The 24,585-nt window shown below is 42.6% G+C and overlaps 1 protein-coding gene across 1 annotated transcript in view; it reads right to left on the minus strand.

Annotated features, from left to right (window-relative positions):
- CCND2 (cyclin D2) overlaps positions 1 to 24,585 on the minus strand; it is a 48,788-nt gene that overhangs the window by 22,493 nt on the left and 1,710 nt on the right. Inside the window, exons 2-3 of the mRNA XM_060254103.1 lie at positions 23,104 to 23,319; positions 12,772 to 12,931 (exon numbers count right to left, since the gene is read on the minus strand). Of these exons, the coding sequence (XP_060110086.1) occupies positions 12,772 to 12,931; positions 23,104 to 23,319 (376 nt within the window). The remainder of the gene's footprint in view (positions 1 to 12,771; positions 12,932 to 23,103; positions 23,320 to 24,585) is intronic.

Raw genomic sequence — 24,585 nt, forward strand, 5'->3', positions numbered from 1 at the left:
TCCGGGGGGGGGGGGGCAATCTTCTTCCCACATGAGCGACACCTCTTAAAAAAAACCCAACGTCTTTCCATAGACGCCAAGGAAAAAACCCACCCAGGAAAGTCTCTGAGGGGAAAAACGGGGGAAAACTGGGCCCCGAAGGGCAAGTCCAACAATTTATTTTTTTTTACAACTAACAACTAACTACACTAAGAAAATAACAAATGGGCTATATACAACAAGAAAGGCGATCTAAGATTACTTTACCGACCGGGGACACGAAAGGGGATCCTCTCAGCGCAGCGGTCAGAAAGGAACTAGCGGGATCCTCGCGCTGGCACCAGCGAGCATGCGCACTGGGACACCTGCGCATGCCCATTGTGGAGACCGTGAAAAAATCCCGGGCTTTTTAGGTACCCATTCGGGGATCAACACAGGCGCTCTAGCCCATGAGTGTGAAGCACAGAGACCACGAAGAAGATGTGTAGAATCTGATCATAGGTCACCTCTAAAGATGATATCTTGACATACCCCTCCCCCCGCCACATATATCTCTGTTGCCAGCAAGTACAGGATTAATGGTCTGATTTCCAAATCAGAAAGAACTGATTGTTAGCTATGTTATGAATCAAATTCATCATAATCTAAATAAAGCACTGAAAACAGCTGAACACCTTTCTTCATAGCAGCATTTCTGGGCACATAGTGAACCAACATGGGGAAGATATTCCACAGGTGAGGAAGAACAACTGAAAAAGTTCTATCTATACTTCTCAACATCTCTACACTTCAACTCAGAAGGTATTGCCCTCTTTTTCGTTGAATGCAACAAAAACACTGCCCTGACTGATAATCTGACAGCACTTCCCAGATTGTTCCGGGGCAATCAGAACAGTTGGGGCATGGGATGTGATAAACCACTTTCTACAGCATCATTACATGGAAGATACAGGGGTGGAACATGCAGATCTGTTCTACCAGCAAAATCACTTCCCTCCAGTGGAAGGATTTTTCTCCTCACTCAGGACACTACAAAGACAGCCTTGCCTTCCATATGGAATGGATGCACACAATCCAGTGAAGTCCAGGTGGAAAGAATGAAACTCTAACACATGTAGCAAAAAAATTAAAGAGCTCTGAGCACAATAGGCAGTAAAAATAAGGAATTTTAACTGCATTGATAAACTTTGGAGTAGTGGAAAAGAGAGGGCACCAAGACATAAGGTAATCAAACCAGAATTACTGGAGCTACCAGAGGGGCCTTTTCAATTTGGAAGCAGACAGACACTCCAAAGGAAGGAAGCGTGGCCATTTCAAGCGACAGGACTGCCTGGCCATAGCCTCCTGGCTCTTTTAAAATTCAGAAGGCCATTGCTGAAGGGAAACTATTAAGGGGACAGGAAGCAATTAAGCAATGAATACAGATCTAAGGAGAGGCAAAGCGCAGAGGTAAGGATGAATTCAGGCAGTGTTCTGAAGTTGGCAACCAACAGATCTGTGAACAAGAGGGACTTGGAAGGGAAAGGGGGGGAGGAGAGAGAAGCCAGAAAACAGCCGGGGTTTTCAAATTATTCTCAGTTTTGGGGACAAGGTATAGAGTACAGCAAATGTTATTTTATAAACCAGATAAAAAGCAGTTTTATTATTTTTCTCCACAATGTTCAATAACAGTAGAATGTGTCAAATGTATATAGCACCAAAAGCAGATCTCGCAACCATCAGCATAAATCAGTTTCAGCTCCAGAAATACGTGGAATAAAAATCCACAAGTTCCCGCACTGTATGGCAGAAGTACATGTTTGTAGAGGCCTGGCTCTGGTAACCCTGGTCTCTGTTGACCATTCCACAAGTGGTGGGGGGAGAGTGCCACATGAAGTGGAAAGAGTGCAACAGGGCTTAACCTTCCACCAATTTGACATACTTCCTTCACTACCCCTCCTCCCCCCTGTTAGGTCTGGGCATGGATTTACTGCATTATGGGAAAACCAGGTGAGAAAAGGGAGTGGTAAGGGGAAAGCAACATAAGGCGTTAAACACTGTTTCTGAGCCTACTGCTTCAGTTCCCCACCCCAAGTTCAGCAGAAACAAGACTGCAGCCAAACATATATAGCTCTGGGAAGATTTTTTTTAAAGCATGAAGGAAAAAACTGAGTATTTCTTCAAAGGCAGATAGCCAGGCAGCCATTCCAATCATATTTTGATACATCCAATCATATTTTGATACACTTAAATTGCTGGGAATTACTTAAGTGGTTAGAAGGAATACCCACAATTACAGCGTAAATTACAAAATACAGTTTCCACTGCAATAGTCAACCCAAGAAAAGCCCCCTAAAAAATAATGAGACAAAATATGTTATTTAATTTTCACATCTAAACTTTACTACTTTCTGAACATGGTTACTAGCAATGGTGACTGAAGAGAGCCTCCACACACAGAGGCAGTAAACCTCCACATATGGGCACCAAGAGGCAAAAATCAGGGGAGACCTTGGCCTCTATGCCCTGTTGCTGGCCCTCCAGAGTAGTTGGCTGGCTCTTATGTGAGACAAGATATTGGACTTGATAGACTGCTGGTCTGATCCAGCAGAACTCTTCTCATGCTCTTAACATAACAAGCATTATGTATAACTTAATGAACATATTAGTAGGAGAAGTACTTTCAAAGTATGTATTTATTCAAATATTAATTACAAATCTTGCAAGCAGTTGCAGAGCCATCTAAGACTGTTTTAGTTTGTGCAGTGGAGATACAAGGAAAAGAACAACAACAAACAATTTAATAACATACCACCACCACCAAGTAATGTGTGTCATAGTAATAAAGGATAAAATTGAACATGTAATGAATTGAACTTGATCTGACTTTACAAAAAGACAGCACATTATAGACAATAATCAAACTGCAGAATACCCAATTCTTCAAAGTTATTACACAATCTACTATATTAGCGAAAAAGAACTCTTTTGGGTATAATCTACAGCAAAGCTATATAAAACAATTTTGCTGTTATAGACTGGGGGCAACTAGAAAGCAGAAAATCGGTTTTCTGTTATTTGTCCGAAAGGAACCATCACACAAGAAACTATTTACAAATACAAAAGCTTCATGGTACAACGCCACTACATCTTAAGAACATAAGAGAAGCCATGTTGGATCAGGCCAATGGCCCATCCAGTCCAACACTCTGTGTCACACAGTGGCCAAAATTTTTATACACACACACATATATTCACACTGTGGCTAATAGCCACTGATGGACCTCTGCTCCACATTTTTATCTAACCCCCTCTTGAAGCTGGCTATGCTTGTAGCTGCTACCACCTCCTACGGCAGTGAATTCCACATGTTAATCACCCTTTGGGTGAAGAAGTACCCTCCTTTTATCTGTTCTAACCAGACTGCTCAGAAATCTCATGGAATGCCCACGAGTTCTTGTATTGTGAGAAAGGGAGAAAAGGACTTCTTTCTCTACCTTCTCCATTCCATGCATAATCTTGTAAACTATGTCACCCCGCAGTCGACATTTCTCCAAGCTAAAGAGCCCCAAGCGTTTTAACCTTTCTTCATAGGGAAAGTATTCCAAACCTTTAATCATTCTAGTTGTCCTTTTCTGCACTTTTTCCAATGCTATAATATCCTTTTTGAGGTGCAGTGACCAGAATTGTACACAGTATTCCAAATGAGACCGCACCATCAATTTATACAGGGGCATTACGATACTGGCTGATTTGTTTTCAATTCCCTTCCTAATAATTCCCAGCATGGCGTTGGCCTTTTTTTATTGCAATCGCACACTGTCTTGACATTTTCAGTGAGTCATCTACCAAGACCCCAAGATCTCTCTCTTGGTCAGTCTCTGCCAGTTCACACCCCATCAACTTGTATTTGTAGCTGGGATTCTTGGCTCCAATGTGCATAACTTTGCACTTGGCCACACTGAACCTCATCTGCCACGTTGACGCCCACTCACCCAGCCTCAACAGATCCCTTTGGAGTTCCTCACAATCCTCTCTGGTTCTCACCACCCTGAACAATTTAGTGTCATCTGCAAACTTGGCCACTTCACTGCTTACTCTCAACTCCAAATCATTTATGAACAAGTTAAAGAGCATGGGGACTCAGTACTGAGCCCTGTGGCACTCCACTGCTTACCGTCCTCCACTGCGAAGACTGCCCATTTATACTCACTCTCTGCTTCCTATTAATTAGTCAGTTTTTGATCCACAAGAGGACCTGTCCTTTTACTCCATGACTCTTGATCTTACTAAGGAGCCTTTGATGAGGAACTTCCCAAAAACTTACAATCACAGAGTAAACGGTACATCTCTAAAACCATCAGCTAAAATTGCAGAGGGCATCTATTAAGAACTTAGTGAAGTCAGAGACCCTCTGATCAGAAATGTGAGTTCTGTTCAGTAACTCTCTTAGTAAAAACTGAATTTTATCCTGCAACATTAAGGGGGGAATTCTAATTTCAGGAAGCGCTGATAGATCAATAACATCTTCTAAGTCCATCCGCAAATCCCTTTTGACGACTACAGATTGGCATCCCAAAAAACAGTGATGAAAAACCATACAACTGCTCAAGAGATTTCTTTTTGGACACCAGAATCTTCCTCTTAGCAAACTGAGAAAATGCTGCTCCTGGTGAAACAGTTTCTCAGCCTTGAAAGAATTTCAACCAGTAACCAAAAATGGAAGAGTGGATTCTCAGAACTACACAGAGCATAACAGTTTTGGAACAAAGAAGAACCATGGTAGTATTTATGCATACCTAACACGGCTCCAAAAAAACATATCCTGGACCCTTAATAGCTCAGTGATATTAGATATCAGTGATACTGATATTAGAATGGTCCAGCCACAAATCGTTTGGCAGAGTAGGATAAATTTATCTACCAATACTCCAAAACTAAGGACCAGACTAGATGTGACAGCATCCTCATGAAACCATGTCATTTCAAAGTAATTTAAAAATGCCACCCTATCATGACTGGGCTTACAGCGCTACATCTAGTTTGGCCCTGAAATTCCACTGATTATATGTTTTTCCTTCCAAATACCTACCAGAAAAGTAAATTCCCAGAGATGATTTAACCTGTTCAGTTCTGCGACTATTAAAATGCCATCTGTGGGCTTGGATCTCCTGGTAAAAGTATTTTCATACTTAATACTCAATATATAAAAAAACCCCACAAAATATCTGAAGTTGCCCAAAGATGAGACACACCTCCCTTGGCATGTGAGAATAAAGCCCTGTCATTTGCAAAATGTTTAAGTGTCAGTTTCTTCATACCAACTGACACTGGAAAATACTTTCTTCCCTGAAGTTGTAAGGTTAAACCATTTGAATAAAAACTGCACAAAGCCAAAGTTTATATACAGCCAGCACCTCTCAGAGATAGAGGCCAAAACCACTTCCATTTTTGAGGCCCCAGTGACAACCAAGGGCAGTGTGGGCCGGGAGGGAGCTACGAAGGCCTCTTCAGGACCTCACAACCACTGGAGGTTATTAATTCACAGCAACCAGGTGGTGTGGCCTAGTAAAGGGCAAAAAGGGTAAAGTTGTATGATGAACATCTTTCAATCCTGTCAGGGTACCTCTGTGACTATATGTATTGTTGCATTTGGGGATAATACCAAAGTCTAAATTTGAGGCCCTCCATAAATGTGAATCCCAGGCCACATGGCCCTCCTGCAATTGGGCCTGTATGAAGTCTTAACTCCTCTTCCTTCAGTACTCTTTGCCAAGCAGATACCAGGGACAATTCTAATTCTTACACCAACGGCCAAGTACAGAAAGATGTCCCTTCCTCAGAATGCTACATTCTTCCATTATAAGGGCCAATAAGAACTTCATCTCTGGCTGAAAACCTGGCTTGTACATCTGTGAAAATATGGGTTTCTTGAGCCCATCCTCCAGCCTGTTTTTAAAAGTATTTTGTATAAATTTCAGCTACTGTCAGTTAAAACAAGTAGTTCTCATTTGTTTCTCATTATCTTTCCAACATATGGTAACAGTCACTATTCATTTATTTCATTCATTTATACCCTGCCTTCTCCCCAATACGGACCCAAATCAGCTTGTATCATTCTCCACTTTACCCTCACAACAACCCTTTGAGATACGTTAGGATGAGAGTGTGTGACTGGGCCAAAGTCACTCATGTTAGAGGGGAAATCTGAACCTGAATCTTCCAGATCTTTGTATGACACTTTAATTACTACATCAAACAGCTGTAAGGTGCTCTAGGTCCCTGTTGGAAAGAAGTGAGGTATGAATACCAAAATAAAATATAGCATACTCCAAAGGCCCAGTTTAAACTCCACATGGGGTACATCACACAGCTGTAAGCTGCTCTGGGGGGGGGTTCATTACCACACCTGGCCCTAATCTTCTCAGCCATCCCAAGTGCTCCACACACACACACACACACAAACCCAGGGTGCAGCACATAAGCATGGAGAAAATTGCAATTTTAACATATTTGTGGTTCAGAAGTTGGACTACAGACAAACATATTTTTAAAACAAACAAAATCCCCCTTCAACTCCATTCATTAAAATGTTGGAATTTGTATAACCCATCATCAACAGGTTATACATATTCCAACGTTTTAATTAATGGAGTTGAAGAGGTGGGTTCTTTGTTTTCTTTCTTGGTTGTGCATATGCAAAAGTACCTTAGCTCCAGAAATTCCAAAGTCCTCCCTACTGTCCAACATGGGGTCAGTGAGACCTAACTCCGTGCAATGCATCCTGTCATCTGAGATCTAGATGTGGCTAAAATTTATACAGAGCTGAACTATGAATGGAGGCATGGAAGGAGACATATTTCCGCTCTCCATGACCGCTATGGAACCTTCTAATTATGCATGGGGCGTGGCTAGCACAGCATTATACTGAAGAACAGCTTAGACAGACTTAGAATACCAACTAAGCCCTGTTTCCTTATGATGCCACCCCATTCTACACCAGGATGGCACCAGCATCAGATTTAGCCAGTATTCTAAGCTATTCAGAGATAGAGTTTAAGACTGATTAACTGCACACTCAATAATATCTTTTTCAATACGACCACCATGTTTCTTCTGTACCAAAAATTAGTTTCTGAAAAGAGCTTAAAATTCTATTTCACATCTGCCATTTGACATTTGCTTGTTTCTTGATTTGAGGTGTCTATTTTCAGTTTGCCAAAGGCAGGCCAGTTACTTTGACATACCAGAAAAGATTCTGAAGCAGCCCAGAGGATCTGAGAACACTGTAGGGATCTACACAGCATTATAGGAATTCTAACTGCCTAGTACTAAAAACCATCTGGATTGGATCTAGAACAAGGGTGGCCAAACTGCACCTCAGGAGTCACATGTGGCTCTTTCACACATATTGTGTGGCTCTCCAGGCCCCCACCGCCCCATCAGCCAGCTTGGAGAAGGCATTTGTCTCTTTAAATCACTTCGCCAAGCCGGCTGGCAGTTTGGAGAATGCATTTAAAGTTAAAGTTGCTTTCTTTTTACCTCTCGCTTCCTCCCCCTTCCCCATCTATTTTCCTTCCTTCCTTCCTGCTCTCAAACATCCGACATTCATGTCTTGCAGCTTATTCTATGTGGCTCTTATGTTAAAGCAAGTTTGGCCACCCCTGATCTAAATGTTCCATTGCTGGAACAGAACTTTCCTGTCTTTCCCTTCCCACTGCAGTCCACTCTCTATGGAATGCTGTTCCTGGTGTATATGAAACTCTCTAAGGAGAGACTGTGACTCACTGGCTATTAGCCACAAGGTATAGATCAAACACAATGTCTAGGGCAGCGATGCTCTGCATTCTTGGTGCTGGTAAATCTCCTGCTATCACCTGGGTTTTGGCCATTGAGTGACACAGAGTGTTGGACTAGATGGGCCATTGGCCTGGTCCAACATGGCTTCTCTTATGTTCTTAATGATAGAGCATCTGCTTTGCATGATGAGGATCCCAGGTTCAATCCCTAGCATCTTCATTCAGAAGGATCAGGTAGAAGGTGATATGACATACCCTGAGAAACGTTGGACAACCACTGCCAGTCAGAGTAGACAAGACCTGATAGGGCATAATAAAAAAAGAAAGAAACCCACAATCCACACAATACCTTGATAATCCAGTGGTCTGATTCAGTATTAGTAAATGTAAAAGGGTCAGGACATGGGAAAGGGTCTGTACCAGAAAGGGAAAATCAGTAGAAACTGCCAATTTAATCCAGCCGAGTCTCTTCCCCCTGCCCCACAGTTTTCCCAGGTTCTTTCCCACGGCTTTCGTATCTCTAGCCACAGGGAAGTGTTATGGGTAGTAACCTCCGCTGCTTTCACTGCCGAAAAGTCACTGCGAAATGGTCTCCCCATTTGACTATCTTAACCACAACATAGGCAACTACTTACCATACCTATGATGACTGATATCACATTAATGGTCTACACCTGATAAACATCCTTACCCTGTCTACATCCCCACATCTCCCACCCACCATTATAACATGGCTGTGGAGACTCTTGCAGGTACTATGGAAGAAGACACGTGCAAATGCTGATCAAATTCACACACACACCAGAGTAGGAAAATTTAGGGAACTGGGGCCTATACATACCAAGATACACAAACTGTATGGCTCTCATCATAGCTGGGGTAAGTCAGCAGAATCACTTAAGGTTACTCTTGTTAAAGCACTGGTAGATGCTGGAAGAAATAAGGAACCAACAGCTCCCATTGATTTATCACTCCCCATGAATTGTAGTTCATAATATAGAAACCTTTTGTGAACCCTGGGCATAGCTACACAAATTTGTGTGCTTCTCAGTATCTTTTATTGCAACATACTCAAATACAACTTTGATAGCATATGTGTATCATTTTTCTCTTCAAATAAACCATCTCTTATCATTCCGCTACATTCCAGTCATTTCTGCATTTACTTGACAGCTTTGCTGTTTTGTTTTCAAGATCCCCAAGGAAGCATACTTCCCTCCCCTGGACTCCTCCTTCCTTGGCCAAGTGATAACATCTAAACCTACAGCCCTGTTAAGGCCCAGTGTGAAGTTGGCCTTGGGTAAAAAGGGGCTTCTTTCAGACTGACAGATCCATCATATACATGTATGCCCCCAAGCACACTATAACAGAAAGCAGCCTCTCTCATTGATAGGCAGTTCTGCAGGTGCATAGCAGCCTTGTTCACACAGCGTGTTGAGTCCGTGTTAAACTGACCCGGTTCTGTTCTGAATATTTTTGTTCTGGATATTATCGATTAGACTGCCTTATTGTAATTCGAATCACTCTGCGGTGAAACCGTCTTCTGCTGTCCACATGATGGCACCATGCAGTTCTTTTTTTCCTCCACTATTATGCACATGTGCATGCATGCACTATGCACATAGGTTAAAATACTGTGTGGTTATGCAGTTATGCGCATATCACTAAGTAGTAAAAAAAAATGGCGACCATAAACCAGATGTCTGAGGCTCCTTTTGCTCTGGGACAGCCTTCAGACATCCAGAAGTTGGTCGAGAACTATCCAGATGGAGAAACTACAAGGTGAAACCGGAGAACTCAAAAAACACCACAAAGGAGCAGGTAACAAAATACTCCAGTTCCGAGACGGATTGGGGGGGCTACCACGAGTTAATACCGGGAGGCAGATGTCGCTGTCTGATCAGCCACTTTTAATCCAGTATGAAACAGCAGTGACAACCGTGCATGTACTGTGCATCTGAGCAGGGCCAGCATGTGAGAGGCCCACAACTGGGCTGTAGGAGGGGAAATCTCAAGCTGCCAGTGACATCACTAGGAGGGAATTGGAAAAAAATATAGAGCTCAGAATGTGCCCAAGGTTAAGATGAGGTAATCTGAACTCAAACCCCTATTAGTTTGCTTGTAGTAAAGCCAAATGGAGGCCAAAAAAAATCAGGCAAACAGTTCTAACTAATTTATGGAACTCTCTGCCACAAAGTGTGGTAACAGTCATTACTTTAGTTGCCTTTTATAAAAAGGTAAAAAGTCATTGTGAAGGAAAGGTCTGATCAACAACTATGAACCATGATAGCTAAACAGAATCTTCATATTTGAATGCAGTCCACCCCTATACAAACCAATTGCTGGACCAACAGTAAAGGAGCACTGTTTCCCTTGTCCCTGTGGGTTTTCCAGAGGTACCTAGCTGGCGAACATTGAAAATGGATGCCAGAGCCACAGGACTCTCCTGAAGTCAATAATGGCCATGAACTCATTAACCTCAGGACTGGACCCCATCACTTCCGTGTTCCCCCTGAACCATGAACTTCAGCATCACCATATCTCAACCCAAACCCTTCACAGGTCCCTCCTATTGGCCTAAGCAACATGGAATTTATTTACACTGATGAAGTCAATGGGCTTAAAAGGATATAAAGTCTGTTTAGGGTTGCATTTTTAGTTTCTGAAAGCTAATCCCACCACCTTCTCTTATCCTTCCACCAAATTCTGCTCCGTTGTTTTGCTAAACTTGTCTTGTACATCCAGGGGGAAGCTTTTGGGGATACATGAGCACCAAGTGCCATTTTAAATAATTCATACTCATACAGATTTTCCTCCCCCAACAACAGGCACTAACCCCTCCATCTTGGGTTCCTGTGCTGTTCCCTAGAATGTCAGGGATATGACCTGGCAAACTCTTCACCCTTTGAACCTGAGTAGACTTATTCACTGCCACCAATGGGAAACCCTTTGCTAGTTGCAGATTTATCAACATTAGACCAGCCTCATTTCCGGACTGACGTTTGCCAATGGATGTGTCAGTACTCCAAATCAGCTTGCACATTTCTTTTAAGACATAAACCCCACATGCATATGTGAGGAAGAGAAACAAGGATTGGCTTTTCCCTTCCTGTTCAGCACTTTTTAAGATGATTGGTGAACATTCTTCAAGAGTTCTCTTCCAGATCAGACCTCAGATCTTATCATTTTTGTTGACTAAACATGCATATTAAAGACACCAATAGATGGAAAAGATCTATAGATGCATGGAAGAAGACAGAATGCTAAACAACTAAGGAAAATACAGTTGGTAGCTAGACTTTCTGGCAATGTAGAAGCATGCCTTCTTCCAAGAGTTGGTTCAAGAGTCCCCCCCTTTCCATCCCAGTGTCTGAGCATGGCAAAACAAAAGCCTGACTAAAACCTGAATCCTCAGCTCCTCTATCTGCAGGTTTTCCTGTACTTGTTCCTGCCCTGGGTCGATCAGAAGTTGGGGTAGCCATTCAGAATTCCCTCCATGGAAAATTTTGACCAACCAGTTCTAAAGTAGTTATGAAAAGCCTGTTGCACTCTGCCCCCAAATTACAGTCACAGTGTGCTTTGCACATCAAGAAGAGTCAGACCATATATATTTTGAGGTATTCCCCCCCACCCACACACACATGATGTTCAAATGCACTGAAAGGCTGACCAAATGAGGCTATTTGTATGTTGATTCTATTCCTTTATTCCCCCTCATAGATAGGGGGTAAAGGCCATACCCTTTCCAGGAAATGTAGCTTGATGTTTCGCTGCAAACTTGGAACAGGGTAAGCCTGAATTATCATAAAATCATATGAATCCATCCATAATAACTCCCTCCCTGCCTATCTCTACATTGTGCTCAACTCCAAACAGGACAGACTGGTCCCAGAAACAGATTATTTTTCTCATGAGGAGCGGTCAATTTTGCAACCTTTTTTTGTCCAATAAACTTCTGTTTAAAGAACTGCCTCAAAAAGAAAACATCACTGAAAAACCAAAATGTTACTAATTTCTTAAAACACTTACCTGTGTAAAATATAAACAAGTGAAAACAGAACCATATTGGCTACAGGGTAGGATTCTGTAGACATTACTGCAAAGGCACCAAAATATTTACCCAAATGCCTAAAGGTCATACCTACTGGAATGGCTGGAAGATCCAAAAACTCAACTTTCCAACATTTTTAAAAAGAGGAAAAGCAGCCCTGCACATGGCTCCTATTTCAGACTGTGACTAAGGTCCAACACCCTCCCCATCCCTGGCATGATTTCCACCAATTGAAACCAACGTAAATTAGCTCTGGAAAGAGAGAGAACAAAAAGAGGCCCTCTCCCCCTGCCCCACCTCCTCTGATAATAGTGGCTCAGTGGTTGAGTGCATGTTGGTATGAAGTGGCAGAACTGCATAAGGAAAAGCACTAAAACAGGGGTCTATGGTATCTGCCAACGTTTTTATGGTGCCTGCCAAGTGTTTTTAGAAAGTGGGTGGGGCCAATTGGGGCTCTTGCCTGGGGGGGACTTCTGATTGGCTACGCAAATTAAAATAACATCATTTCAGTGGCAGCTGCAACTACCATAGTTGTTTTACTTTCTCACCCCCTATTCCCCAGTGTATTTTTAATTACTTCCCTTCTCCCCTGCACTTTGGTTTCTTTGTGTTTGTGGCTCCACCCCCTATGGCAGCCATTTTGTGGTTGTGCTCAATCTACTGTTTGGAATTCCAAAGATGTTCACAGGCTCAAAATGACACTGTGCTAAACCCACTTCCTAGCTCTGGCCTGAATCAGGGCCTAACACAATCCCTATTCATAGACCATCCAGTATTGCAATTCCCTTCACCTTAAGAATTTGCCAGACATTTTTGTACCTGCTTCAACTGTCAAGGCCTGGATGAAATGGGCTTATGAAAACCATGGGTCCATATTGGCTACAACTATCAGTCAAATTCCTAACTGAAGATTCTCTTTCCTGGACAGAAATGAGCCAAGGGGATTAGTTTTAGTTGACATACCTGTGGCACACAAAGCAATAAAAGTTTGTGCGTGCTTCTGGATCAAAAGCAGCTTGTCTCGAGGGAAAGGCAGCTTCCGCAGGATGTGTTCAATAAAGTCATGGGGAGTGATTGCAGCAAGATTCCACTTCAATTTCCCCAAGACCACCAGCTCCCAATCCTGAAAGATATGCAAAAGCCATGTAAAAAAATAAGTCTCTTTCAACAAGACAAGCCTATCTTTGCTACTTCACCTTGTCTTGAGCGGTCGCTTTTCAATATGCTCCAAAGCTTTGAAGTTGCTGATTTTATTCCTGTTAATTGAAAAATGTCAGCCTCTGCTGAAAATAATGAGGACTAGAAGCGCCTGCCAAAAATTCATTTCTTTGTAGCTGGTACTGAATGCCCACCCAGAAGGGTTGGCCTGCACTGTGATACTGCCAAGGTCATTGTGGTCTTTCTCTAAACACATACACTTAGAGGCCTATTACTGTGACACGCTTTATACAAGGCTACCTTTGAAAATGATCCAACCAGAGCAAAATGCAGCAAAGGCATTAAATGAAACCCGCCACAGAGATCATATCTCCCCATTACTACATCAATTACACCAGCTGCCGGTCTGTGTGCAAGCCAAGTGCTAGTGTTACCCTTTAAAGCCCCATGTGGCTTATGATCACAGCAATTGCAGGACTTCCTTCATCCTCCAGAACTTCCCAAAGACCCAAGTTTGACTTCTTGTGTTTAAACAATTTTATTGATAACATATGGTAACAATATCTAATTTTATCATTACTGTCTCTAACCCATATGATATTTTCCAATCTCCCCTCCCTCCATTACTAGACTCCCGCCGAGGTTATATACTTAAGTTCAGTTATAAAGGTACCCTTAACCAATCAAAGTTCAATATCTTTCTTTTCTCATATTCATGTTAAAAAATTGTCCAATGTCTTTTTACATTCCACTCTTTCTCTATATATCCTCTAAATTTCTTCCACTCCTTTTTAAACACATCCAAATCATAATCTCTTAAAGTTCTTGTTAATTTGTCCATCTCACTCCACGATAAAACTTTCACAATCCAATCCCATTTCTCTGGTATTTTTTCTTGCTTCCACAACTGCACATACAATGTCCTAGCAGCTGAGAGCAAGTACCAAATTAGAGTTCTATCCAAGTTTGACTTCTACTCTAAATCTCTTACAATGGTTTTCCAGAGAGCTTTAGCAGTTGTGGAACCTGCTAACAGATGATTTTCATCTCCTATTTTGCTTTGGTCATTTTTGTCATTGTGTTTGGATGATTGCTGCTTTTGTTGTTGTTTTAATGTGTGATGACGCTTTACTGCTTGATTTTAGTGGTTGGTTGGTAGGTAGGTAGGTAGATGAAAACGACCTTGAGAAGTCAGAGGAAAGAGCCATCATTAATATGATCAATGCATGAGATTCAACCCACACCTGCTTTAAGAATATAAAAAAATCTTATTCCTATCTGCTCCTACCTATAACAGAAACAAAAAGGTTCCTTGTAAGGGAAGGAGAAGAAAACAAAGAAAAAAGTGATGGTCCATCAACAGTAAAGCCACGTAATTTTAGGTAGCATGTTAGGTAAAAGGTTGATAAAAGTCAGACTTGGCAGTAATACCTAGTGGTTGGAAGTCTGTTTAACACCCACCACCAGCAAAGTCCCCTCAGTAGTTGGTCCAGTTCTAGCATTCACCACTCTGGATCAGCAAATTCAGATTTTTTTCAAAACAAGTTAAAAACTACCAGTTGCCATGTTGTTCCACTAGGGGGGAAAATAGGCAAAGACAACAGACAAATCACAATGCAGTGACTTCTATTAGGAAGTTACTAAAAAAAATATTTCAAATGACCAAGCAAGCTTTTCAGTGTTCAATTAACTGCTGGTTTTTATGTTATCAAAGGGAGGCGAGGTCACTGCTTCACTGCCCAAGAAACCTGTTTTGCACCAGGCACAATCTCACCAAATAGACGGATGAGCTAACAAATATGCAGACCACAGATCCTTCAGTATTTCTGAATACATGAAGCTGCCTTATACTGAATCAGACCACCAGCCCATCAAGTTAGTATTGTCTACTCAGACTGGCAGCTGCTCCCCAGGTTCTCAAGTAGAGATCTTTCATATCACACCTGACCTTTTTTTTTAAAACTGAAGATGCTAGAGATTGAACCTGGGACCTTCTACCAGCCAAGCAGAGGCACTACCATAGAGACACAGCCCCTCTCCTTTAAAAGGTTAATTTCAGACACATGGAGGCACCAATTCAAACTGAAAGTGAAGGAAAGGAGTTATCCTTCCATCTTGTTCAATTGTGCCTATCAAACATAAGCATCAGTTAGCTTTGGAATAAAAAACACACACACAAAAACCGTGGATAACTATTCTCCTTGTAAGGCTAATGGGGGGGGGGAGAACAATATTAGGGTTGCCAGCTCTCAGTTGGGAAATACTTGGGAGATTTTGGGGGTGGAGCCAAGAGAGGGCAGGGTTTGGGGAGGGACCTCAGTAAGTTACAATGCCGTACAGCCCACCCTCCAAAGCAGCCATTTTCTCCAGGGGAACTGGTATCTGACATCTGGAGATCTGCTGTAAAAGCGAGAGATCTCCAGACTGCACTGGGAGGTTGGCAACCCTAATTTAATCCCACTTTTACCTCATTGTGCAGCCCCAATCAGAATCAAGGCCTTGCAAATCCCAAATTTAGCTTTAAAAAAAAATGCTAGAAATATCTTGACCCCAAAAGACATTTTTGTCCAGCACCTTAACCTTTTTTGTTTGTTACCTAATTGTAGAAGAGTATTGGGGAACTTAAAAGCTTGCTTCAAGTGGTCATAATAAAAACTATCTAACTTCTGTTGCTGAAAGGATCAATGGATAGCAGGTTTTGGGAAAGCCCATTCCTCAGTCCGAGACCCAAGAGTCACCTGGCAATCAGAGAAGATAATACTGATCTTGGTGGAATAATGGTCTTACTTCATATAAGATAGCTTCATGTAAGAACTATACACTGCATTTTCAGATTTTTTTTCTAGCAAATCTCTAAGCATTTACTGAGCACTGAAGAAATTCCTATGAAATACTATCTTCTGGAATGAGTGAAATGCTTTTTAAGACAAGGTTTTCTTCATTCTGAACATACAGCATGAAGGTTATTATGTTAGACTATCTACAGCATTAGATAACAATAACTCTGTTATATACCTATATACACACACACACCATATTTTCAAAGTTGTGTACATTAAGTGCAACTAATTTTGTTCACAATAAGCTATGTGTATAAGGTCTGCATACACTATTGTAACATTTAGCACAATACTCAGCATACTACTAGCCCCATTAGGCTCTTTCTGCCCAAACACACTGTACAAAATCTGGTTTCTATTTTCCAATTTTATTATTTCCTACTTCTCAGATGGCAAAAAATAAGATACATCTTGAAAAAGCTGGCCTCAGTTCTTCACAACCTCATAAATCTATTTACTTGTTCAAAACTGACCTGTGTAAGGTAGTTTCAGGTGAGTAGCTGTTAGCAGCAGAACAAAATTTGGAACCAGCAGCATCTCAAAGACCAACGTTTTCCAGAGCATACATTTTCTTTGGTTCCCTACATCATATACCAGTGGAAGAATACAAGAAACTTGGCTAGACTTCACCATCTGCCACATGAAACATCTTTGAACATCTTCAATGACCGCTTGATGTTGATATTGTTTATCTGGATTTCAGTAAAGCTTTTAACAGGGTTTCCCATGATGTTCTGATGGATAAACTAGAGGACTGTGGACTAGACCCTTAGATAGTCAGGTGAATAGGGAACTGGTTAGAAAACCACACTCAAAGCGTAGATGTCAATGGAATTTCATTTGTATGGAGGGAGGTGTCCAGTGGAATACTACAGGGCTTGATTCTGGGCCCGGTACTTTTCAATATGATCTGGATGAGGGGGCTACTTATTAAATCTGCAGATGATACCAAATTGGGAGGAACACAGAATACACCAGAAGATAGAGATAGAATTCAGCAAGATCTGAACACATTAGAAAAGCGGCTGGACGTGAACAACATGCAATTTAACAAGGGAAAGTGCTGAGTTGGGGGATATACTTCAATGTTCCCTCTAAGCTGTGGGGTCTTGTGAGCAAAAATTCTACTTTGTGAGCTACTGACGTTAAAGTTGTCAGCTACTGCATATATTAGTTTGCTCTAGGGCCATTTTTCCTGAGCTAAGACAAAAATGCATGAGCTGGAGGCTAAAAAATTGTGAGCTAACTCACACTAATTCAGAGGGAACACTGGTAGCAATGTGTGTCAACAAGATTTTGGGGTACGGATGGACTCTAACTTAAATATGAGCACAGCCAGTGTGATACATCAACAAAAAAGGCTAATGCAATCTTGGGGTGTATCAACAGAGGCATAACATCCAAGTTTCAAGATGTCATAGCCCCTCTGTATGCTGCATTGGTTAGGCTGCACATGGATTATTTTGTACAGTTCTAGAAGCTTCACTTTAAAAAGGATGTGGACAGAATGGAGCAGGTACAGAGGAGAGCAATGAGAATGATCAAGGACCTGGAGACAAAGCCCTGTGAGGAAAGGCTGAGGCACTTGGGAATGCTCAGTCTGGAGAAGAGGAGGTTGAAGGGGGACATGACAGAAGGGCTGCCACTTAGAGCAGGGCAGGGATATGTTCTTGTTGGCAGCAGAGGATAGGACTCGCAATAATGGGCTTACCATTAAGGGCAGGAAGGTGCTGGCTATTAGGAAAAACTCTTTTTACAGTAAGAGTTGTTCAACAGTCGAATCAGCTACCTAGAGAGACAGGTAGGTAGCTGGCAGTCTGTAAGCAGTGGCTGAACTAACCTTTGTCAGAGATGCTCTAGGCTGATCCTGCATTGAGCAGAAGGTTGGACTAGATCAGGGGTGTCGAACTCATTTGTTATGAGGGCTGTATCTGACATAAATGAGACCTTGAGGGGCCAGGCCATGTTGAGCTGGGCCAGACCATGTTGGGTTGGTCTGGGCCATGTCGGGCTGGGCCATATGTGTATCTATTTAAGATTAGGTAGCAGAGATAAAAACTTTTTAAAGGACATAGACAAACACAATTAAATGTATTTTTTAAAAAACTTAAAACATGCTGAAAACATTAGCGCTTGTTGGTCTTAAAAGGTGCTTTCTTTGTATTTCTCCCATGGGATCCAGGGAACTGGGCAAAGGAAGATCTGGCTCTTTCCTTCCTTCCCCAGGGAATAGGGCTGGGGAGCCACAGCCAATAGAAGGAAGAGAGGCTTGGCTCAGTAGCTTTGCTGTGCAATTTTCCAGTAGCCTAGAAAAACAAGCTGTGCCTCCCCCCCCTTCCTCCCCAATGGAGAAAATAAGAGGTTTTGCTTTGTAGTTCCTGTGCTACTGAGCAAGCCTTGCAAAGCAAACTGTTATGCAGAACAAAGCAAGATATAAGGAGAAGGAAGCAGAGGACAGCCAGTTGCTCGGGGGCCTTCCGGGGGTCTGATTTGGCCCCCAAACTGCATGTTTGACACCCCTGGACTAGATGGTCTGTATGACCCCTTCCAACTTTATGATTCTATACAAAAATACAAAAATAAACTTGGTGCCAAAGGAAGTGAGCTTATATCCTGGAAAATTCTGTTGGTCTTTAACCCTCCCAAGAAATCAGGTGTGTTTTTGACCTTGGAATCATGGGGGGAAATTGGGTTTACCCATTTAAAGCTTTCTAGACACCAGCTTCCTGTTATGCTTTCTTCTCAGTGAACTGCAGTGCCATGAAGTCCCCCCTCTCCCCTCTGCCTTTCTTTTTTAATTTTCTGTTTCATCAAAAGGGAAAATGGGGTCAATCTGGCCCCCAACAGAACTAGCTTGAATATGAAAGCACTAAGCATAATTGTAATTTGGGGTTCTACATCGAAAAAATAATTTTAGCACTGTTCACGTGTCTAAATAGATAGACCAATACCTATTATCTCCATTTTATAGACAGGTGGAGCAAACAGTGAAAACGACTCTTGGACACTCACCGTGAGGGGTCCTTCTCCTCTGAGATTAGGAGGCCATCTTGTGGGGGCATTGAAGGACAACTTGGACAAGAAAGCAGACTTTTTTTGGCTTTGAGGCTTTACAACACTTTTGGAATTGGTGGTTGAATGACCCCAAGAAAAAGTAGGTTTTGTAACCTGAATTGTTGAGTATATAGTAGGAGCAGGTAAAAGCCCTGTGTTTGTGCTCTATCAAAGCTTCCCTCATGCCCATGGTCTCATGGAAAAGCTCAAATTGAGCTGAACTGCACTTCTGGAAATGGGTCATCCCATACCCAAATGCAAGTCAAGCCAGGAGTCCAGGACATGTCTGTAGGCATCCTCTGAACCTCATATTTTCCAGACTTGAGGGAACCATGAAGCCTGGAACTTTAGGTGACCCCTGACCCCCTGCTTAATGAAATAATTGCTTCCTTTTGTCCTCCTGGCCACCTGTTTTCTGAACTGCTTCCCTTTGTCCTTCAAATTTTGCAAACTTCAGAGCAGGGGTGGCCAAACTTGCTTAATGCAAGAGCCACATAGAATAAACATCAGATATTTGAGAGCTGCCAACACATGAACATCAGATGTCTGAGAGCAGACAGGCGAGAAGGAAAATAGATGGGGGAGGGAGGAGAGCTGGAAAGAAAGCAACTTTAATTTTAAATGCATTCTCCAAGCTGCTGGCTTGCTTGGCTTGGAAAAGTGATTTAAAGAGAGAAATGTCTTCCCCAAGCCAGCCGACAGGGCGGTGAGGGGTTCGAGAGCCACGTAATGTGTGTGAAAGAGTTAGTATCTGGGAGACCTATGGAACCTCAGTGAGTGATCACGAGTCAGTCCCTCTCTCTTGGCCCAACATATCTTACAAGGTTGTTGTGAAGATAAAATGGAGAATGACATAAACCAGGGTACAAACAAATTAAATCATAAATCATAAATAACAATGGGACCTCCAATAAACAATGGATTCCAGAAATATGGAACTAACCAGAAATCTGAAAACAAAACTGAAGCAAAGCAGAAGCCTAACCTGACGTGTTAAACGATACAAAAATTACATAAGTAGGAAACTTCCTACAGCAACAGGCACCAACCATACAGACCACATCGCTAACCCTTTAACCAAGTAACTTTCGGAACCACTTTGTTACAGTACAACCCTATTATCAGTGTAAAAAAGCCTTTTTGAGTAACAGTTTTGCATAGTTTGCTGGAAAAGGTCAGCATAAATCCACAATCTGCCATGGAAGCTCTCTGGATGACCATGTGCCAGTTACTCACTCTCTGCCTAAACTACCTCTAAAAGGTGTTGTGGGGATAAAATGGAAGCCAAGGAAATTATGTAAGCCATTCTGGGTCCTTACTGGGAACAAAGGCAGGGTAGAAATGAAGTAAATAAATAAATGAACAGCAAGGAGAATGGATGCCTTCCTGACTTCATCAGGTAGACCATTCCATATGGTGGGGCAGGGGTCATTTTGCAGGAAAACAGGTGGTGGAGCTCATCCAGGGATTGTTATGCAGCTGCACCTACTATTCAATGGACAAGGTAGGTAGGTGGGGAAGAAGAGGGGAAACCCTCAGAAAGGTTCAGGAGCTGTGCTCCTGTGAGCTCCTGCTGAATTCAAGGCTTGTGGTGAGGGCCTTATTAAACAATAATTTTTCAGACAATAAAGCCTAGGACAAGAAAGAGTGTGCACTACCAAAAAGAAACAAGGGGTTCTACTGCATCGATCCCCCCTCCCAGTAGCCACCCCTCCTCCCTGTATTTGAGACCGTTTCTAATTAACTAGAACTGGAAGGCATCCACAAAGTTGATGGGAAGTAGATTCAGGACAGACAAAAAGAAATGTTACTCTACACAGAGGGTGATTAAAACATTGACTTTGTTGCCAGAGGATGTAGTGAGGGTCCCAGGTGTAGACAGCTTTCAAAGGGGATTAGACAGATGCATGGAGGGTAGGTCTATTAGTTTCAAGTAGCCATGGTGACTAAAGGAAACTTCCACTTTCAGAGGCAGTCAACCTCTGAATCCCAACACCAGGAGTCAGCACCGAGGAAGGCCTTGGCCTCTATGCCCCACTGTTGGCCCTCCAGAAGAATTGGTTGGCCCCTGTGTGAGACAGGATGCTGGACTACATGGGACACTGGTCTGATCCAGCAGGGCTTTTAGCATGTTCTGAAGATTCACACAATCAACAAATTCAAGTCTTGTTAACTGTCTTGTATACCCTTAAACGATAAAGACAGATGCTAGGGCAGGAAGTCTGAGTCACGGTTTCCTGCATTCATGCAGATGATCCGTATGCAAAGCAAAGGTCTGTGTACCTCTGCTCTAGGAAGATGTTTTACCACTACAAGAACCACAGCCATCTCCCTTGCTGGAGGAGGGAAGTGATCCCACTTCAGATACAAACTGGACACACAAAAATAGGAAGCTCATTTCATCCACACTTCCTGAACTTGTGTATATTATTAACATCCCAAACCAGAAAACTGTGACTCAGCCATCGTTTATTCAGCTTTCACTGGTCAGAGATACAACTTGAGTTCCATCCAGAAACCAAAAGTTCTGGTAGCTCTTTGTCCTGTAAACACCCAAAACATAAAAATCAAACCTGCTAACTTGCTGATTAACAAAGCAGCAGTATTCCCACAATAACCAACTGCTCGATTAGATAAAGACACCTTGTTTTCACAGTAGCGTGGGTGTTGACAGCATCAGGAAACACACTGTGTGTATAAAGTGCTGTCAAACTGCAACTGACTTATGACAACTCCAAAGAGTTCTCAAGGCAAGAGATGCCCAGAGGTGGTTTGCCATTGCCTGCCTCTGCATAATGACCCTGGGCTTCCTTGGCGCTCTCCCATCTAAGCACTAAACAGGGCTGGCTCTGCTTCGCTTCCAAGATCTGAGCTAGCCTATACCATGCAGATTACGGCAGGGACCACACGGGGGCCAATCTATACCTTCCTCAAAAAGCAAACTGTAATGCTTTCCTATGCTTCTGACTCCACAGGGAAATCTGCCTGCCTGTACGCTGCCTCCCCAAACACAGAAAGGACAAAGCTAAGCTGAGCTAAGATGGGGTAGTTTTCAACATTCAGGAAGCCTTTTTTATCAGGAGTATTTAAACATGCCATCCCCACCCATAATTTGGAAGTGATGAAAGTCCAGGATAAGCTTTATTACACACATATTGCAAGTATAAACTGGTCCGCTTTGCAGGCCTAAGTCATTGTTACTGTAATACTGTCAATAGATAATGAAACCTGGAAAGTTTTTCCCCAGCCTTGGGAGATCAAAAGGCAAGGCCTCCAAACAAAATGCAGTACACGCCACCAACTACTGAGCAAGAATGAGACATCTACTAATTCAAATGCCACACACTGTCCCAGCTTTAAGGGCCACACACTGCTTTCATTGGGTGTTTTTCATACCTACGAAGAACTGTTTGCTTATACAGTCACAGGAAGGGCTCAGGCTGGCTCAATCTCATCAGATCTTGGAAGCCAAGCAAAACTACCAATGGGAAACCACCAAGGAAGTCCAGGGTTGGTCCTCAGAGGCAGGCAATGGTAAACCACCTCTGAACATCTCTCACCTTGAAAACCCAATGGAGTTGCCAACGCTATACATCAGCAGCGACCTGACAGCACTCTACATGCACACGAATAACAGTGATCCATTTATTTTCCAGTGAATTAGCTGTGAGAGATTTGTTTTACTCTGCACATAACTTTGATCAGTCCAATAAAACACTGGCATTTTAGTGGTCCTGTCCTGGAGGAAGCTCGTTTAAAGAAAAAAAAAATATCTGCAAACAAGAGGGGGGAAAGCTGGCGAAGGTTCAAAGGTGAAGTCACCGTGAGTTGCACATTTCTAACACCAGATGGCAGTCAAACACCAACAAGAAACCGCCTTCAGAAAAAGACCAGGGCTTAGAAAAATAGGGGCTTTCAAGCACATGGGCTCTATTCAACACAAAATTCCGTTCAGTCTATTTGTGTCCCAAAAATGTTTCTCATCCAAACATTCCAAAATTTGGACAATCAACCTATCAACTGAAATCAACAAGAAATGAGACAGGAAAAGACTTCTTAAGAAGCTGGAAATATATATACACACACACGTGCGCACCTTTCAAATAAATTTGCAGCCCTCCTCACAAAATATACAGAACCATTTAGGGGAAATAAAATAAAACCAGCACACATTTCACACTAGGGAGTGCGAAAAGGTGCCTGGCAAAGTGAAGAAGATGGAAGGTGAGAGGGGATGTCTTACCAAGAGCTCTTGAGGTCTGATGGAATTGTCTGTATATATGCAAAGTTTCTCTGCCGTGAGGGGAATGGTTTCTTTCAGCTTGGAGGCCAAGAACATGCACACAGCACCCAAAAGCTGAAGGTGGCATTTGCGGGTGGGCACCACAGCTAGAAACCTGTCCAGATAATTCATGGCCAAGGGGAACACCTCTTCTTCGCACTTCTGTTCTTCACAGACCTGTGGAAAAAGGAGTCAGTGACGAAAGGGGGAACAAACGCCCTGTGGAGTAAAAGAAAAACTATCCTGCCCAGAATTATTCTGGTGTAAACTCAGTGATATCAATGGACTTACACTAGAACGACTCTGCATAGAACAGCACTGCTAAATGTGTAAGGGACTTAAGAGGGTCTTTTTAAGAGCTACATTGCCATAGTCAGTACAGTCCTCAGCAGAGTCAAACCTTTTTAAATATGCCAACTTCAACGGACAGATGAGCGTGGTTCTGTTTAAAGATGGCACTGTGCATGCTCTGAGAAATATGTCAATGCTCCCAGGAGCCATCCACAGAAGATGACTGCTGAACCTCTGTATGAGTCCTTGCTCTGACTTTGCCATCTTCTAACTCCACCTCAGCTGGAGGCAAGTAGTTCTGCCCCCACATGGCTAGCTTTGATTTCTCCATTCAATCACTCCCAATGTGGCAACAAAGCTAAATCACTCTCCCTGCAGCACCTCTGTTAGAGTCTTCAGTCTGGGCTCACCTTTTTTCAAAGAGCAGCCATGTCAGATCTGTAAGTAAATTCTTCCAAATCAGTACACGCCTCTGAAAGTAAAATGCCTCTCCAGCAATAACAAGGTGTGCTTTCAACGCTCCCACAGGGAGAAAAAAAAAGTGAGGAAAAAAAGGAGCGACATAGTTTAGGAAAGAGTGCTTGGTAATTAAATTGGGGGGGGGGGGGGTGCAAGGTAGATTTGGGGAAGGTCAGAGGCCATGAAATTGTCAGCAATCCTCGCATTTATTTTGATGCATTCAGTAAGAAATGAATTCACGCCATAATGTGAGGGAGTTGAAATCTCATTCAGGAGAGAGAGAAAAAAGTTCCCCTCTAAACTTGGCAGCCAAGATTTTCAAGACTCAGTGTCCTCTCCCACTTTTGAATTTTGCATTTCATCCTAATTTCAAAAGATACCAATATCCAAACAGCCCCCAGGGTTCCAGTTTTGGAGAAACAGCAGCCTCAGGTGACCGGTTATCATTCCTCACCACAGCCAAAATCCCTCAGCAAGGCACCAGCCTCCCCCACAAAGAGAAAGAGAAGGGAGGACAAGAGAAGAGGGAAGGACAGTGACTATGGTTTCAAAAATTAATTAAAAATCAGGATAATACATCAGAGGGCCCAATTCCATATGAATATTACGAAGAGTGTGTGGGCTTCCTGGTGCCAGTAGGTTGAGGCTGAAATGCCCCCCCCCCCCGCAAAATAAGGGGCCACCACCACCAGC

This window comes from Heteronotia binoei, chromosome 14 (genome assembly GCF_032191835.1).
Source record: "Heteronotia binoei isolate CCM8104 ecotype False Entrance Well chromosome 14, APGP_CSIRO_Hbin_v1, whole genome shotgun sequence".
Taxonomy (NCBI): Eukaryota; Metazoa; Chordata; class Lepidosauria; order Squamata; family Gekkonidae; genus Heteronotia; species Heteronotia binoei.